The sequence below is a fragment of the Astatotilapia calliptera genome, chromosome 12 (genome assembly GCF_964374335.1).
Source record: "Astatotilapia calliptera chromosome 12, fAstCal68.1, whole genome shotgun sequence".
Taxonomy (NCBI): domain Eukaryota; kingdom Metazoa; phylum Chordata; class Actinopteri; order Cichliformes; family Cichlidae; genus Astatotilapia; species Astatotilapia calliptera.
In genome coordinates, this window is record NC_137433.1 from 14,775,207 (window position 1) to 14,793,544 (window position 18,338).

Genomic DNA, 18,338 nt, shown 5'->3' on the forward strand with positions numbered 1-18,338 from the left:
TTTTTAAATCCCCCAATGTTTGTAAGGCAATTAGAAGACTGAAATAATTTTTTGGGAAAAAAAAGTTAAAATATTTTTAGATATCACATGTCCACTGCAGAGGACATTGGAAGGCCAAACATGTAAAAATGAACTTTGATGGCAAATATTTGCTCCAACTCTTCACCAAGGAGAAGTTTGAACTCAAGGAACTGTAGTGGTTTCTTCCCCCAAAACTGCAAGTCATTGCTATACTGAAGCCACGAGTTGGTGATTGCCAGATCAAAAAGTAGAGAACTGCACATACTGTCAATTTCTGAGTGCGAGAGACCATCCTGTAGAAACTCAACATTCTGCAACAAGGTCCACGTCACCTATATTGGTAGTATAGCCTACTCAGCAATTGCCAGTGGCCTTGGCACATGGACAAACCTTTTGCTTTTCTTAGACCATCTGGTGCGTCTGTCCTGAGGTTGATTGCCATAGGCAGAGGATGCCATGACAACTGTCTTGTTGTCCAACCACTTAATGACAGCAAGTTCAGGTCTGAGTACCATCCCTGATGCTCCTCCTCCTTTCTTCTTCAAGGGCTTATTCCCTATGATCTTCTTCACCAGACAACTCAAGATCTGGGTTTCCCTCATCAAACTGCAATAAATTTCTTTCTGCTTCTAAAAAGGACTCCTTTTCTGGTCATTTAAAAAAACAGAACAAAATGGAGGAAATGACTACAAATGTCCACTACGGAGGACATTTGTTAAACACTTCAATACTATACTAAAATGAAGTTAGAATTAAGCATACTATGTTTTAATGTGTTATTAAGAGACTTATTTAAAATATGTTAACAACATTTATAGCTAAAAATTGCTCAATAAGAAGTTTTATGCACTTACTTTTCTTCTTCCCATAAAATGTGCTTGCAGCGATGGCCGCCATGTTCCTTAATGAAAAAACTAAAGTTCCCAAAGCTCCACCCCTTCACATCTGGTATCATTGGAAAACCCTAAATGTCCTCTGTAGATACCAAAAGGAGGCAATTCTTTAGTATGCAGTGCATGGGTGATATTCAGGTTTAGAAAGGTGCTCTACAGAGGACAAATTTGCATTGCGGGTAGTCAGGAGGTTTAAGTTAAGTTACACACTTTACTTTAAAGGTTTTCTTATATTTTACAGGTCAGAGAAATACAACTCAAATCTGTCTCTATTGCAAGAAACAGTGAAGGAAATTGAGGTCTGTCAAATCGCTTTAGGCTGCATTAAAAATGGAGAGAGCCCTGTGATGAATGGTAAATACATCTTATATTTCCTGAATATGTTGGCTCCAGCCAGTAATAGTAAATGAATTCATATAGTCACATCACATACATTCTTCACTTCTTTTATATAACAAAAATGTACATCTCATTGTCATAATATATTAGTAACTAGTAGTAAGTAATTAGTCTTTTACATATCACTCTTTTATTTTCCATCTCCACTCAGACTGTGCAGTTTCAGAACTGGAGGATATCCTGGGTCAGGAGGCAAGCCAAACCACGGGTGGAGTTAAGAGTGCCGGTCAGCAGCTTCTATTGCTGCAGGATCAGGTTAGTTTTTTACCACATCAGGTCAGATCTGTCCACCCAAACACTACAGAAACCACAGACAGAGGCATTAATCTGTCCACAGTGAGCTTTTACAGATACATGCTACTCATTAGGTATCACTTATATTATAAATCAACAGTCCAACAGGGTACCAAAGCAGCCCCATTGTTATTCTAAACATTGATTATAGAATATTTTAGCACAAAGTGCTGTAAATACTTGATTTTATGTAAAGCATTCCTCACTATGATAACTCTTCCCTTATCATCATGGTTTTTTTTTCAAGCTGAAGCAAGAAAAAGAAGAGAAAAAGAAAATAATTGAGAACTACACTTCAGAAAGGACCCTGAGGAAAAAATATTACAATATGGTTGAAGATATGAAAGGTATGCATGTGTGTCTGTACTGCATGTAGCGCATTTTAGTTTCGACCTAAACTAAAAAGAAAAACATGTTTCTTCAGGTAAAATTAGAGTGTTTTGTCGGATTCGCCCTGCGAGCCGAGCCGAAGCTGCGCAGGGTGGCGCCATCGTTGTGGAAAAAATAGATGAATACTCTGTCACCGTAGAAACCCCTCGTGGACCAAGGGAGTTTCAGTTTGACAAGGTGTTCAGTGCTGAAGCCTCTCAGGAAGACTTGTTTCATGACACCAGCAGGTGAGGGGCCCGGCCCCGTTTATTCAATGTGACATAACAGACACAGGGAGTCCCAGATTTGTATCATAGCAACCTCTGTGAATCTAAAAAGTAGCTTCTACTATTTTAAGGTACCAGCTCAGGCTAACCAAAGCTACAGTTACCTAACATGTGCTGCATGGAGGCACTCAAGCTTGGGTTAAATTGGGATTTGTGATGAGTGGGAGCTCTTATGCGTTAGACAAAATAAAATTCCTTCATTGCCAGTACACAGACGACAGCTGATGCTGCATTTGCTCATGCTGCTGTGCCACCTCTGTAGACTGTTTCGCTCAGTTTGGGATTCTGCTGCTGTGTAATGTTATGGCTATTTAGTAGCATTGAAAGGGAGCAAATTATGTTCAAAAACAGATTTCAAGAGTTGATGGAAAAGTAGAAACAGTGAGGTAGCTCCTGAGGTAACTTGACATCAAGCCTTCCATATATTTTGATGCTTTCAGCTGAAGAAAATGTTTTTCCCACAGGCTGATCCAGTTAGCTATCGACGGTTACAACGTTTGTGTCTTTGCATATGGCCAGACGGGCTCAGGGAAGACCTTCACTATGGTTGGGGACAAGGAACAGAAGAATCCCGGGATCATCCCGAGAGCTTTCAATGCCATGTTTGATATCATGCGCGAGAACAGCTCTAAATTCAGTTTTAAGGTAGCAGACATTATTTCACCAGCATATAAACAAACCATGTTTGGGAGAGAAAAGACGTTGCTTCCCTTTGTTCCTCTCTTCCTGGTTACTGTGCTTCCTTTTAGGTTTCAGCCTATATGCTGGAGCTCTACAATGACAGGCTGCAGGACCTCTTTGCGAGCCAGGCTGGTGAGGCCCACGTACACACTCAATCCCATGGCCAGGCCAGGCGGGTGGAGATCAAGAGGAACAGAAAGGGAGTTGTGTTCGCCCAAGGAGCAGAGACAAAAGAGGCTTCCAGTGCCCAGGAGCTCTACGCTCTGTTCCAGCAGGCCTGCGCAAACCGACACATCTCTGCCACCAGTGAGCTCTTGATGCCGTGCAAAAGCCTCAAATAGGGCCCTGCTAATTGGTTTGGATTAATCGTGTTAGTTACAGTTATAGCAGTGGGGTGGCATTTAGGTACATCATTACAGATCTGGAAAGCAGCAGAGCAACAATATGCTGATGCTAAACCTTATATATATATATATATATATATATATATATATATATATATATATATATATATATATAAATATATATATATATATATATATATATATATATATATATATATATATAAATATATATATATATATATATATATATATATATATATAAATATATATATATATATATATATATATAAATATATATATATATATATATATATATATATATATAAATATATATATATATATATATATATATAGAGAGAGAGAGAGAGAGAGAGAGAGAGAGAGAGAGAGAGAGAGAGGGAGAGAGAGAGAATCTGAGGACTGATTATTAATCAGCATCTTCTGAAGTCGCACTTCTTAAAATACCAGAAATATATAAAAATCCATCTTTCTTTGTCCTGTTGTATTTTTGTCATTTTTTAAGAGATGAACGTGGAGAGTTCCCGCTCTCATCTTATTGTTGGCATCATGTTGGAGAGCAGGAATCTGACAAATGGGAGTGTAAGCAGTGGGAAGCTGAGCCTTGTAGACCTGGCAGGCAGTGAGCGAGCAGCCAAAACAGGTGCCAAGGACCACCAGCTGAAGGTCTGCTCCTATCTTGTTTCATGGGTCAGTGAGTGGTTGAAAGATTTGTCATGACTTCTTTAAATTCTTCCATGTTCTCCTCTGTGCAGGAGGCAAACTCCATTAACAAGTCTTTGAGTGCACTGGGTGATGTGATCTCAGCTTTATCTGCTGAACTGCCCCATGTGCCATACAGGAATAGCAAGCTAACACAGGTAATAAATTAAAAAGGCAGTATTCTAGTTTTTCAATTCTGAACTCCAACGTAGACAAGCAGTTCAACCAAAATGTGTTTCATCTCTTTCAGGTGATGCAAGACTCTTTGGGTGGAAATGCTAAAACTCTGATGATCGTCAACACCTCTCCTACAGAATACAATCTTGACGAGACGCTCACATCTCTTATGTAACAGAGAGAGAAAAAACAGTGTTTTATTGTATTTTAGCACTAAAAAACTCAACAGAATAACACTTGAACTCTCTGAACTTTGCAGTTATGCAACAAGAGTGAAGGCCATAACCAACAACGCTCAGAGAAATGTGGAAAGCAAAGAGATTGCCCAGCTGAAAGAGGTGCATGCCACTTTCACAGTCAGCTATTCAAATATGTACATTTCTATTTAGAATTAAACCATAAAATAATGTGAATGTATTTTTTTCCAGGTGATCATGAAACTGAGATCTGGGCAGAGCGTGGAAGAGGAAGATGTTTGAACCGTTCTGCGTCGTAATAGTGAATAAAGTTATGAGTAAAGATTGTTAGAGATGTTCACATATTAATTTAGCCATAATTAGTTGGACAGACATCACAGTGCAGTTACTGACAGTTGCTGTGAGGATTGCGTGTGGTTTCTTAATGAATGTATAGAAACGGGCCCCCACAATAAAAGGCTCCATGTGTAAATGAAGATGTGAATAGAAATCAGTAGGTCATTCAGTTTGCACGTGTTTGTGTGTGGCCAGTGAGTTCAGTGGCTGTGAATAGACATGCAATAGCACGCAATGTTACACTGTTGTTGACAAGAGTTATACCGATGAGTTTGTAAAATTAAAGCTTTAGTTCAAAGGTCAGGGGAATTGTAGGAAATGTTAAAATCTGTTAATGTATCAAAGAAAATTTGTCCACTTGTACACAAAAATCTACGGAATATAAAAATACGGCACTGTGACACAGATCTCGTGACGAAAACAATATTTATTATTTAATATGTATCCTTAGTTAATATTTATTATTAAAATAATCTATTAAAAAATTAAAATAGGGTTAAAATGCTTGCATTCTACTTTACTTAATACATTTCCATAGCTTGGTTTTCTGTACTTAACATATCTATCTAGGTAGATAAGATTGTTTTTTTCGTTTTTGTGTTTTGGAGGCACCCTTCTGAGCTAGTCCTCCCCTACTCACTTCAGAGTCAGCCTCACTGCCATCATCATCCATGAGTCACTCAGAACAGTGTGAAGGTACAGACAGAAAGCCAGTAAACATTACTACACAAGCACAGGCACATTATTGTTTTCAGATTGCATGTTTTATACAAAGCCACTGTCTGCAGCTGTTTTATGTGACTCAGTTTTACTCTTTCTATAATTACTATAGAAAGAGGCTAACTGTAGGCTGTATATGCTTTAAAAAAAACCAATTTCCAACATCAGCTCTACTTTTTCTTTCAAAAATAGTCCAAAAGTTAACATTTTATGCATACATTATAAACAATAACTGCCTTAAACCTAGTGGTATTAGTGCTTTGAGATAATTTGAATATTTGTTAGTATGTTTGTAGTTTATATAGCACACTTTTTTTATGTGATATTATTTTACCTCAACATGACGTATAGAGGTCAGGTATTTACAATAAGAATAAGTTATTCAACTTGTAATATTCAGGTGAAACAGTTCATTAAGAGCTATCAGCTGAAGTCTGTCCTTCATAGTTTCCAAAAGAAGGCACTCATCAAATGTTCACAAACAAAAGTTTAACAACAGCTAAAAGTGTCTATTCTATTTCTATTTACAAAACTATTAATGAAGTCATTGTGGCTTACCCTGCTGCCAGTGACACTCATCCTCATTCCTCCGTTTTAAACTGTGACCAGTCACTTAAGATACTAATGTAGCAGGCAGATGGACTGAATGCTGTAAAATGACCTCATGTTCGCTTTGTGTATATTTATCTTTGTGTCTGTGCTTTGACCACATTTGCCAAACTGAGCACAAAATAGTAATAACTACAATTAATTTCCACTGTGACATTCCAAAACATCCGAAAGATCATCATTTGAGTTTTCAGACGGTCTAAAATCTCTGGGAAATGGTAATCCTATATGGACGTGGTTTCATAGTTAGACCAAAATCAGTGCTGAGATCCAGCTCCTGCCCTGGAACATTTTCAATACGTAGCCCATGAAGAAGCGTGGTAAGAAACACAAACATCTCCAAACGTGCAAATTCATCGCCAAGACAGCGTCTTTTTCCCATGCCGAAGATCTGGACTTTCTCTGTCAGCTCTTTGTTCAGGAGTCCACATGGATTCAAGAAACGCTGTGGACGAAATGTCTCAGGATCGCCCCAAAGATCACTGGGAAAGAATGAACATTTTAACAAATAAACAAAAATGTTAAAAAAAATCCATAGTCTTAAAAGATAAAAAGAACGAGACAAAGTAGATTTTTACTGCTTTCGGCTACTCACGTATCATGGTTGACTTGATATTGATTAATGAAGACGCATGTGTCTTTGGGAATGAAATACCCATTAAATGTGATGTCTCTCGTGGTGCTGGAGAGGAAAAATATAATCAGAGGAAAGTGATAAAAAAAACAATCTACATGCTGAAAAAACAAATTTACTGCTGTCAAAACTTTAGGTCTTACCAGTGTGGTATGGTAAAAGGGACATATGAAGCATGACGAAACACTTCATATATGAAGGCCTCTGTGAAAGGCATCTTGGCTTTGTTGGAAAACCTGGGCAGCTGGAGTTTGCCGATATGCTCATCTTAAAAAAATAATGATAAATAATAAAACATAATCTGTATCTCATCTTTTGGGTCTAAAAAAATGTGACATAAGTTGTGATAAACTTGCAATTTTGTTAACGTTATTTACATTTTTATTTTCATTTTTATTCTTGTATTCTAATAATATGTCTTTTTTTTTTTTTTTTAATTTAAACTTAACATAAACTGATTTCCAGGCTGTGGTTTGCTTTCTTTCAGTTTGTAAAAACTTTATGCACATGTGCATCATAAAAAATTACAATTTAAAATATGCTGATCCTTTAGATGGTAAATGGCCTGTATTTATATAGCGCTTTTCTAGTCCCTAAGGACCCCAAAGCACTTTACATATCCAGTCATCCACCCATTCACACACACATTCACACACTGGTGATGGCAAGCTACATTGCAGCCACAGCCACCCTGGGGCGCACTGACAGAGGCGAGGCTGCCGGACACTGGCGCCACCGGGCCCTCTGACCACCACCAGTAGGCAACGGGTGAAGTGTCTTGCCCAAGGACACAACGACCGAGACTGTCCAAGCCGGGGCTCGAACCGGCAACCTTCCGATTACAAGGCGAACTCCTAACTCTTGAGCCACGATCGCCCCACTTTACAAATATTGCTCCACTAATAAGGCTTTCCGTACTGTAAACAACAGAATTAAAGCCTCTTAATTAAATGAAATGTAAGAGATGAAAAAGGGAATAATGTCAGACTATGTCTGTTCACTGCCTTGCGTGTCAGCGCCTTTGTGTCTCCGGGGAACCCTCTAACCCCTCTCCTGTTCTGATTCATCCTGCCTCCTCTTAGTTCTCTCTGTCTCTCTCTCTCTCGCTTCATCTCGCCCTCTGTGAAAATACAACGTGCCTCAGAACAGACAGCACCAGTTCTCTGAGCCCACTTCAAAAAGCGTCAGCAAATTGGACTGATCTTTTGTGAGTTTCTCTGGTCTGATTCTGTCTCTCCAAAAAGCGTGCTCGGTTGGCCGTTGTTCAGTCTTTTTAATAAGGATTCTCCCTGATACTGCAGACATCACAGACGGCTGCATGCTCATGTATGGCCTGTGCATAGCTGCTAATGAGAGGTGCATTTCCACCCGTTTCTTGTAAACTGTGTGAATCCCATTTGTGGTGAATATTTTAATAGATAAGAACTACATTTACTACTGACTTATGCTCATCAGTGATGTGGGACTTAAAACGATTAAGGAGCAACCTCCTATTTTTGGTCTATGAGAAACAGAATGATTATGAGTCCGTCATCAGAGCAGGAACAAGAGAGGACTTTCCTATTTAGCATACCCTGAATTCTCTGTAAGCTGTGTATTTACCAGTTTCTAACAATGGGTGACTTTGGTGAAGAGCCGAGCACACTGTACAGCATATGAGTTTGTTTTATTGGAGCATAAGGCATCACCTATTTCCTGGTTTATTTTATCCTGGATGTCAGGAAACTTGATGAGGTACAACAGGCTCCACTGCAAACCAGCGATGATGGTGTCGAATCCTTTGGAAAACCACAAAAAAGGGGGAAAATTCATTATCACCATTAGGATTTATTACTGGCATAATACAAGCGTAAAAGCATCATAATATGAAATTTGTAGTTTGCCTAACCTGCTCCAAAGATGTCTATGACAGTGTGAATGATCTGGTCGTTAGAGAGCATCGAAGTATCCTTGCTTTCTTCTCTTTCTTCACAAAGTGCAATTAGAGCGTCTGTAATGTCCCGGATACGGTTCTGCGAACACAGATAACTTTACTCCTTCCAACATCAAGCAGCTGTCACTGCTCAAATATAAAGTTATCTACTTTAACTGCCAGCTTGCTTTAAACCTTAAAAGTAATTAGGGAAGGGACAGTAATCAATTGTGGTAAGACGCGTGTCTTCCAGTAGAGTTGCTAATTCCTAATTAGAGTGCGTGCGAACATTTTAGCCATCTCTCCACAAGAACAAAAAAGGTCCATCACATGGAACTTGTTAGTTATTTTTTTGGCTACAGTTACGATCATAGCTACCAATGTATGAGTTCAATGTCATATTAAAGAGCCGGGATGCAAATTAGTGGCACAGATCTAAAGAAAACAACACCAATAGACACATTATTTACAACATAAGGCTGTGGCGACATCTATTAAAGGTCACTGTGCAAAAGATCAGTTAAAGTTAAGATAATATAAAAAAAATATAAATAAAATGCAATATTCACAAATCATTAAGAAGCCTAGTTGCTGATTATTATGAAACTGAAGTTTATGTCAGTAAGTCATGTGCAAAAATGAAATAAATAGAACTTAAGCAAACAGTGATTATATGGCATAGATTGTACTGTCATTTTCCCCCATTTAAACTAAATTCTTGCCTACATGTAAGTCTGCATACTTAATTACCTTATCAAAGGTGTCAATGTGTTCCTCAATGTTCCGCTCCATGAATCTGTTCATCCTGCGAACGTACTGGACTATCTTTCTCAGAGATGGACTCGGAAAGTAGCGAAACACAGGGAAAAAATCAGCCAGGTTCCCCGCTGCAAAGAGCTTCAGGACCTCGTTGTTGACATCAACAATAGTGAGAAACTCCTTATCACTGTAGTCATACCGTTTCCCAAAACAAAGCGCACAAATGACATTTGCCACTGAGGTTACCAAGGTCGTTGCTGGGTCTATACCCTCTGTTTCTTCTTTTGCAGCTTTTTCTCGAATCACCTGCACCATCCCTGCAGCCTCTGCACATATGTGCTCCTCTAAGAGGCAGGTGGCACCAAAACCCCTTGGCTCAGCCTGGGAGAAAGACCTGAGGGCATTCTTACACAGCTTCTTATGGAGCAGCCACACAGGTCCGTAGTTCTCATTGAAAGTCATGCTGGTCCCATTGGCTATAGCAGAGAAGATGAAAAGGTTAGGTCGCCCCGCAAAAGCTTCCCCGTGTCGAACCAGAGCCTGCCTGATGGTGTTGTACCCACTCAGAACGACAACAGTCAAAGAGCCAAGGCGGAGCTGGATTCATGACACAAACAAATAAATTAACTCATGCTCACTCTGTTGATCTGAAACTAATAATACAAAAACTATATATAACTATATGTACCTTGAAGATGTCTCCATACTGAAGCCTCAACCCAGTTAGAGAGAGATGAATCTGATCCCCGACCTGGAGCAGATTCCCGACAAGGGGCCACGGTTTGGGGCCAGGAGGTGGGGGATATTTTGTGTGGTCCAGCTGGGAGTCAAGATGGAAGTGGAAGAAGGATCTCTTACTCTTTTGACCCCAGATAACCATCAGGAGGAGGGTTAAAAGACAGAGTGCAACAGTTACACTAGATAGAGAGCCAAAAGAGTTCTCCTTGATTGGCAGAATCCCAAACAGCAGCGGCCTCATGTTGCAAGTAGAAATACTGAGAGATAAGAGAGAGAAAGTTGAAAGTGAAGAAACAAAAAAAACAGATTTATACTTGAAAGGGAGAAAACAGATCAGATCCTCGTTAAAAGAAAAGAAAATGTGCCTCATACTGTGTCCTGTAAAAACCAAACAAGGAAAGAATATTAAAAAATAAAGAAATGATAAGAAAGCCATACAGTAAGATAAACTCACCATACAGGGCCCTCGGAAACTTGGCGGAGAAAAAAATTTCCAACTCAATTTAGACAGCAAAGAGCAGACACCAAAATATTAGGTAGTCAGAGGTTTGAGGTCTGACCCCTGGGAACTTGTGATGAGAGTGGCTTGCATTACGGGATGTCCCATGCAGCAACAGCAGCCAGGCCCCCTGCAGAGGGAGCTGCCGCCCATTCACAAAAGAGAGGCACACATAGTGAGAAACTTGGCTCAGGGTTTTGGATGAGTCCGACTGAGCCAGCCAGAGGACTGCATCAGCCAATTTAACTACAGACTGGAATCTTACACAGCACGGGCTCCTCCTCGCCAGTTCTTACCTTGACTAGCAAAGGTAAATTGTAAATGGTTTTTATATAGCGCATTTCCTACTCCACTGGAGCAACCAAAGCACTTCATACATGGAGACTGTGTGATGCAGTGCAAAGGCTAAAAATGTTTTTCAAACTCATTATGTGGTATCATTACCAGCTTCCTGGCCCTGACCACCAGAGATGTTTTTAAATAAAAACTTAACACTTATACAAACAATGTTAGTTGTTAGTTGGATGATTTGTTTATAATTTAATACTGCACTGCCTCTTCAGCTAAAATCTGACTACTTATGTCTTCACTGTGCATGATTCAGTTCTCTCTTGATGTTTTAGGCTGTAGACTGGAAAATAAACTGCCAGACTGCCCCACTGCCTGTGGACCGATTATCTAGACATAACAGGATTTCATCATCACCAAGGAGCCACCAGGTTGAGGATCACTGCTCTTCAGAACCAGTAGTATCAGAGTGAAATGAAATGTATGGAGTGTATTAGGAAATCCATGTGCAACTGCATGTATTCCAATCCTCTGTCGAAGAAACAAGACGCGGTGTAATGGGTGATTGCCCTGAAAGCAAAGAGATGGATTTCAACCCTGCCAAAAGGATCTGATACCTGACCCACGCCAACAGTTCTTCATTCACTTATAAGTGGAGAAAATGTGAGATTTAGGCTACCCTGCATGTTCCTGTCTGATAGGCAGGAAATGAAGACTGCAACACAGCAGCATTGAGCGAAACGGCTTAACAATGGGAAATGACTGTGTCCCACCCTGCCTGTTTATGTGCTGCCTGGTCAGAACATGCTGGACCACCCAAAAAAAAAAACTATTTTGAGCTAGGAAAGTATTTAGCAACTCCAAATGGCTTCCAGAAGTCTAGCCCTCCCCACTCACTGCCACACCATCATACAGGCGCTTCAGCCTTCAATCCAGTCAGTCCCCATACAGTCCAGTGTAAAAATGTTAACTTTATATCATTAAAAAGCTTGTTTACAGTCTAGTGCAAAAAAATGGTTTGGCCCTCTATGGATAGTTTCCCCCTTCATAATAATTATCCACTGTGTACTCAAGCCATAGTGGATACGCTATGGCTTAACGTTATAGACATAAGTGACAGATTTCCCAACACAGGAAGCTGCAGCTAGTCGCTACATGCCAGTCCTAATCTCTGCTAATTTGAATCACTGAAATGGACCACATGTTTGAGCTGCCAGTTTCTTTTCAACGATTTTGATTTAAAGTAGTCCATAGCACACAATAAATACCGGATATGTGGGTCTCTGTATTTATTCAGCCTGCTAAGTTTGCTGATAACACCAATTCCTGGTTAAATTCCCTCTAAATGTTGAGGAAAGCCACTTCAGTGTTCCCTTTATCACTTTCTCTCACATAGGATACACTGGACCATCATTTCTTGTCTCACGATATAAAGAAAAAAAGCAGCCGACCATTAACAAAAACAAATGACGAACACAACTGACGACAAGTGACGTCAGTCATCAGAAACTACTGCTTTTCCATCTTTGCCATAATTTTGTATGTTTTAACCTTTTAAAATGCATTAAACTAATGGCTGATGCCTAAACACAACACTGCTTTATTCAAATATACTTTTTATGAAGCTGTAAAACAATTTGCAACTTTGGGAAAGCGCCTTAGAAAAGGGTGTTCATATTTAAGTAGATTTCATAATTCAGTTCAAAACAATTTCTTTTTTTATATATATATATATATTAGGGGTGCAACGATACACAAAATTCACGGTTCGGTTCGGTTCGATACTTTGGTGTCACGGTTCGATATTTTTTCGATACAAAAAAATGTTCATGCATTTTTAATTTGTCATTTATTAAAATTATAAATATATATTTTAACTCAAAAGTACAGTTTTTAAATTTAACCCTAACCCTTGTGCGTGTTTTTTATTTTGACAGCGAATGCGCACCTGCGGACCACTTATGTGCAGCCCTGGTTATTTAGCTCATCATATTGCAGCCACAGAAATTCTTTTGTCCATGAAACCATAAAGCTGCACTTTCTTTTTGCCTTATAGTCTGATTTGTCATAACTTCTCCGTTTTGTGGTAAGCTTTTCTTTGGCTGTCACTTCTTCACCCTGACCAGTCTTATTTGGCTCAGCAGAACTGAAATGCTTTTACACACGCACTCACATAAGCTCAGCGATTCTCTGCGCGATCAACCTCTCACATGTTTAAGCTGCGGGAGATTTCACTTGTCATGTTTGCATAGTAAGCTAACGATTAATAAGACGATGTCAGAGGAATTGGTGCACAAATTATCATCACTCACAGATCAGTGCTGTCGCTCTCTATACACAGTTCGCACGATTGCAAAGTGAAAGCAAAAAAACAAGCGCAAATTCAAACGCGATTTCAATATGTCACATATTGACAGTGGCTCACCGATGCCAATGACATAATTACCCAGCTACATTTCTGAAAGAATGCAAAAGCATTGACATATATTTTTCCTTCCTACAATAGCCCGACGGGCAGGGAAGAGAAAGATTTTGGTAGCCCGACTGAAAAAAATCGCTAGCTCCGGGACGTCGGGCTAGCGATATTGCGAGCCCTGTATCTGATTGAGGAATCACTCATCTTTGGAAAAGAGAGTTTATTACAGAGAAATGGCTCTTTCCAAAATAAAAGCGATACTATCAGCTTCTTCTGGGCTATATTCTCAGCAGCATAAGGAGAATCATGTGCTAACAGCTGTCTAAATGACTCGGCTAAAGTTAGTAGCATGCTTGTTGTTTTTGTCTTTGCACTAGGATGATGTCGGCGTAAATGTGCAGTCATATTCGTTGTGTTCCCACTAGTGCTTTCAGGTTAATCTCGTTGAAATGACCTTAATGCCACAACACGGCAAATCTCCGTTAACGAGCTACCGCCGATCGCCCCGTGCATGGGGCTAGACGGCGCTAACACACTAGTTCACACCAATGTAATTGAGCATTGCATGGCACATCCAACATACTGTTTTACTTTAGTCCATGACTCGCTTACCTTCAGGGTCATACGTCACATGAAAACCAAAATAATTCCAAACGCCAGATCTGAATGAGGGTGGGGGAGGTCCATCTTGCAAGGAGAGCTTAACTTCTGTCTCGCTAGCTTGCCCTGCGCTCTTCCTTCTGACTATGCTGTCTGTGTTGAGCGCTCAGTGGATCTGCGCTCGACAGTGCAGCCTAGGCGGAGTAGTCGAACACAGATTCACTGAGCGCTCAACACAGACAACATCGTCAGAAGGAAAATTGATAAAATAAATTACAAATTTTGTATTGTTCGATACATATGCGTACCGAACCGAAAGCACTGTATCGAACGGTTCAATATCGATACGAATATCGTTGCACCCCTAATATATATATAGCACCAAAATCCCAAAATCTCAAAGCAGTTTATTATTTAAAGTTAAAGACCCCACAATAATGGAGAGAAACCCCGAACCTGAACATAGAACAACACAGTGGCAAAGAATCTAAAACAAGCTTCTTCTTTTTTTTTCTTTCTTTTTCTTTTTTTTTTAAATTACTATTGTTTCCATAAGGAATGAGTGACAGCACAGTGGCTACGTCCATGTTTTATATAGAGTCAGTGGAGCCACTAATAATTGCCATCCACTTCTTGAAAGGACAAGAAGCACTGTGTCGGTGAGAGCAGACTGCTGGAGGCCACTGTGGGGATAGTTTAGGCTCTCGTAAATTAAATTAGCTCCTCGTTGAAATTGAGAAACTCAGTGACGAACAGCGACCAACCTCTGCTGGGAGTTATTCATTTATTTATTTACTTATTCCTGAAAATTCACTCAGAAGCCCGGGGCTTGATTATGTGACATCAGTACTTCTATCAAAGCCGGAGCATCCTGATAGGCTACAGAGTGGACGCCCCTCTCTGGGAGGGGAGCTTTGGAGCACTCGGTGAAGGTGCTTGTTGGTGGTCACAGGGCGGAAAGTACGTACAGGCTACCCTCAAATGTAAGCTTGACTGTGGTGCGCATACGCATATATAGCTAACGACCTTGCGCATCTTTGAGAGCGGTTGCTATTAACCGGTCTGTGCGTTCAGAAGCTGCAAGAGTGTTTGAGCATTTTGAATCTATACGTTCACCTTTCTTTTATATCCTCAGGTCCAAAATTGGACAAGGCCCACCCCTCTCCCCCCTGTACTTCTTGGAAGCAACGGCTGTACCAACCTTTATTTGTCTCCGATGCACGGGCCACCGGGACTGCTCTCGCTCTGCAGTTTATTTACAGTGTTTCCTCAAGCAGCTGCTGCAGATTTACTCAGAGAAGCGTCCCCCTCCTCATCTCTCAGTTTGTACATCCTACTTTCTTTTGCGTTTTAATCCCTCCCACAATAGATACAGGCCGAGGAGCAGACGAAGAGGCTTGCAGTGAAAGGAGTGTGGGGGGGGCGGTAACAGATATTTTTGCTTAAAGTATAAGAATTATGGTTTGCTACAACCGCCTGCTACTGAATTTGATGACCTCAGATGTCAGATAAATATAACAGTTTGATGAAATACAAAACTGATATGATCAGACAGCTGAACATTGAACACAGCTGAACTAAAATAATCTACAAACATAAAGGATCCTGTTAATCTTTTCTGCAAAGTATGCATTACAGCTCCCCTACCTCCACTCTCCCCCTCCACTGTCCTCCAGATACATTTTAGTAACGGACCTGCTGGTGCACTTAGATTGATTTCCAGGTTACAGGCAGGAGGATGGATGGCACAAAATTGTAAAATTACACTAATAAGATGGATAAGCTGCATCACTCATCAGTTATACTCATTTATTTTTCTCTTTCCCTTTCACAAAGGATAGTCCAGTTCTGTTGCTGAAGGAAGTAATAAAGGAGGTGCTGGAGCAGCTTTTTGAGAATTTGAACAGCTGCAGAAGCTTCCAGGTTACTACGCAAAGGTGACTGAACACAAGCAAGAGAGAAGTGAGTCCAAAGTTCTGCTAAAAGGAAATGACCTTGTTTGACCTGGAACCACAACTGATGGGAATGCCCCTTGTCTTTCCTGTTCTCTTTGATTTTATTATATACCATTTCTTGACGCAACACTCCCAGGGATGCGTGTCTCTACCCAAGGTCTCAGATCTGTTTTGAGTTAGGCAAATGCAGGATGCTTTCTTTAATGTATGCAAGTTGCATACATTAAAGAATGTTAATGTTGCATAATGCAACATTAACATTTACCCAGTGACCATGAACCACCTTTGTTTGGGCACTGAAGTGACAAAACCTGAACAGTTGCTGCAGTTACCTAAGAAATATTTAACACACATTCTCTCCAGAGGCCTGGAGGTGAGTGAGCCAACTAGTTTCTCTGACTGAGAGATTGGTTCCTGTCTCACAAGAGAGCAGTGTCATCTCCCCACATCTCCCCAGTGGCAGATGACACTGCCCTCTTGAGGGAAAATAATGTTACTCCAGGCCAACAAAAAGTTTTTTTCAGTGGCAGAAGCAAGCTTCAATAAAACATACAGTGCTGTGCACACCTTGTGCTAGATAAGCTACCATGGATGGCTCCAGAGTCAGTAAATTACTCAAGCCAGACTTTTCAGTGGTGTCAGGTCCAAGTACTATCCACCATCCAGAAAGCTTATAAACTGTAACAAAAAAAACAAAAAAACTCAAAATTTGGGCCTCACAGACAGCATATTCATCACCTACAGTCTTATAACTGACAACAACAGGGTCATATAAGCTAACTTTAAGCTGGTAGACAACACAGCTAACTAGCAACAGCTCACAAGCCCGACTTAGCTGAGGTGTTCTTGATGAGGGGAAGACCTTAAAACATGGGAGCAGATTGTGAAGGTCATGTGCTGACGTGGACTCACATGTAAGAACGTATTTGCATAGCACATTTTTACACAAAAACTACAGAATTCTTTATAACAAAATACCAGAGAATAGAAATAAAGGTTAACCAAATGCAAGTGTGAAAACATGAGGTTTTAGCTGTTTTATGAAGGCGATCACAGAGTCCACAGATTTCAAGTTCAGTAATTCATTGTTCACTTGCTCTGACAAGCAAACACTGAATTACAATATTTTATACATGATGAAATAAATGCATGAATAACAGTTTCCAGTTCAGAGTGTGACACAATGAGACTTTACTTGGAAATATTTCTTAAGTAACACAAGCAAGCGATTTGACATGAACGTCCAACATGCAAAGGTTACGCCAAGGTTATCATGGCCCTGAGTCTGTGGACTCAGTAGTTTTGATTATTATCTTATGTTTCAGGTTAATTCTTGTTAAGATTTTCTTGTTCTTATGGTTTGGTTTCTGTTTTGTATTCTTAGCTCCTCCTGTTCTGTGTCTCTGTGCCTGCCCTGGTCCTACGTCTCTGTGTTCCCTCCCTGTTGCCATGTCCGTGTCATATCACGTGTCATCCCATGTTTTGCACTGTGTGTTATCCTGCATATCATTCTGCGTGACTTTCTGCATTTTCTTCTGCGAGTCATGGTTTCAGGTTTGTTTAGTAAGTTTTTCCCAGTTTAGGTTTATCTTAGTTTCTGTTGTTCCCATGTCCACTCAGTCTGTATTCTCACCATTTTGAAAATAAAGTTCACTCACATCAAAGCCAGTGCCTGGCTTTTGGGTCTCTCGTTCACGACTCCACATGGCTGCCGCTGCAACCGTGACAAAAGTTCCAGAGAGAAGATTTAGCAAATGTGGCACAAGGACCGAGTTTCCATTATCTTAGACTTAAATCTGTCAGGGGACAAATAAGGACTTCTGCTTTTTCTTCATTAAGTCAGAGCACCTACAGTGGGGCAAAAAAGTATTTAGTCAGCCACCGATTGTGCAAGTTCCCCCACTTAAAATGATGACAGAGGTCAGTAATTTGCACCAGAGGTACACTTCAACTGTGAGAGACAGAATGTGAAAAAAAATCCATGAATACACATGGTAGGATTTGTAAAGAATTTATTCGTAAATTAGGGTGGAAAATAAGTATTTGGTCACCTCAAACATGGAAAATCTCTGGCTCTCACAGACCTGTAACGTCTTCTGTAAGACGCTTTTCTGTCCCCCACTCGTTACCTGTATGAATGGCACCTGTTTGAACTCATCATCTGTATAAAAGACACCTGTCCACATCCTCAAACAGTCAGACTCCAAACTCCGCCATGGCCAAGACCAAAGAGCTTTCGAAGGACACCAGGAAAAGTATTGTAGACCTGCACCAGACTGGGAAGAGTGAATCTACAATAGGCAAGCAGCTTGGTGTGAAAAAAATCAACTGTGGGAGCAATCATCAGAAAATGGAAGACATACAAGACCACTGATAATCTCCCTCGATCTGGGGCTCCACGCAAGATCTCATCCCGTGGGGTCAAAATGATCATGAGAACGGTGAGCAAAGATCCCAGAACCACACGGGGGGACCTGGTGAATGACCTGC

At 40.4% G+C, this 18,338-nt stretch overlaps 3 protein-coding genes across 6 annotated transcripts in view; 2 read left to right on the forward strand and 1 right to left on the reverse strand.

Moving 5' to 3' along the window:
* Positions 1-5,633, forward strand: part of kifl (kinesin family-like) — an 18,539-nt gene extending 12,906 nt beyond the window's left edge. Inside the window, exons 14-24 of the mRNA XM_080309147.1 lie at positions 1,053-1,268; positions 1,465-1,568; positions 1,855-1,954; positions 2,032-2,224; positions 2,728-2,908; positions 3,013-3,250; positions 3,812-3,972; positions 4,062-4,166; positions 4,259-4,356; positions 4,445-4,523; positions 4,614-5,633. Coding sequence (XP_080165273.1) covers positions 1,053-1,268; positions 1,465-1,568; positions 1,855-1,954; positions 2,032-2,224; positions 2,728-2,908; positions 3,013-3,250; positions 3,812-3,972; positions 4,062-4,166; positions 4,259-4,356; positions 4,445-4,523; positions 4,614-4,664 — 1,526 coding nt within the window. The 3' untranslated portion in view covers positions 4,665-5,633. The remainder of the gene's footprint in view (positions 1-1,052; positions 1,269-1,464; positions 1,569-1,854; positions 1,955-2,031; positions 2,225-2,727; positions 2,909-3,012; positions 3,251-3,811; positions 3,973-4,061; positions 4,167-4,258; positions 4,357-4,444; positions 4,524-4,613) is intronic.
* Positions 5,128-15,210, reverse strand: cyp1d1 (cytochrome P450, family 1, subfamily D, polypeptide 1). 4 transcript variants are annotated; one of them, XM_080309029.1, is made up of 8 exons: positions 15,095-15,210; positions 10,041-10,347; positions 9,344-9,949; positions 8,570-8,693; positions 8,370-8,459; positions 6,825-6,948; positions 6,643-6,729; positions 5,128-6,529 (listed from the first exon to the last, which is right to left on the reverse strand). In XM_080309029.1, exons 2-8 carry the CDS (start codon positions 10,329-10,331, stop codon positions 6,247-6,249), a joined length of 1,605 nt encoding a protein of 534 aa, XP_080165155.1. In that variant the 5' UTR covers positions 10,332-10,347; positions 15,095-15,210; the 3' UTR covers positions 5,128-6,246. The 4 variants fall into 4 exon arrangements, with proteins under 4 accessions (XP_080165155.1, XP_026044470.2, XP_026044469.2 ...); XM_026188685.2 differs by lacking the exon at positions 15,095-15,210 and having other exon boundaries at positions 9,344-9,828; positions 9,916-9,949; positions 10,041-12,265; XM_026188684.2 differs by lacking the exon at positions 15,095-15,210 and having other exon boundaries at positions 10,041-12,265.
* The window catches only part of LOC113033456 (aldehyde dehydrogenase 1A1), a 12,831-nt gene continuing 8,757 nt past the window's right edge, over positions 14,265-18,338 (forward strand). Inside the window, exons 1-2 of the mRNA XM_026187255.2 lie at positions 14,265-15,215; positions 15,730-15,855. The gene's annotated coding sequence lies outside the window, so the exon portion shown is untranslated. The remainder of the gene's footprint in view (positions 15,216-15,729; positions 15,856-18,338) is intronic.

Excerpts from the sequence above, each read along its gene's own strand:
- cyp1d1 (XM_026188684.2), bottom strand. The coding sequence starts at position 10,547 with ATGGTGAGTTTATCTTACTGTATGGCTTTCTTATCATTTCTTTATTTT. Across the intron at positions 6,949-8,369 it reads TAAAATAAACCAGGAAATAG|ATGAGCATATCGGCAAACTC; the intron begins GTGATGCCTTAT and ends TATTTTTTTAAG. Across the intron at positions 6,530-6,642 it reads TATCAAGTCAACCATGATAC|TGATCTTTGGGGCGATCCTG; the intron begins GTGAGTAGCCGA and ends ATTCTTTCCCAG.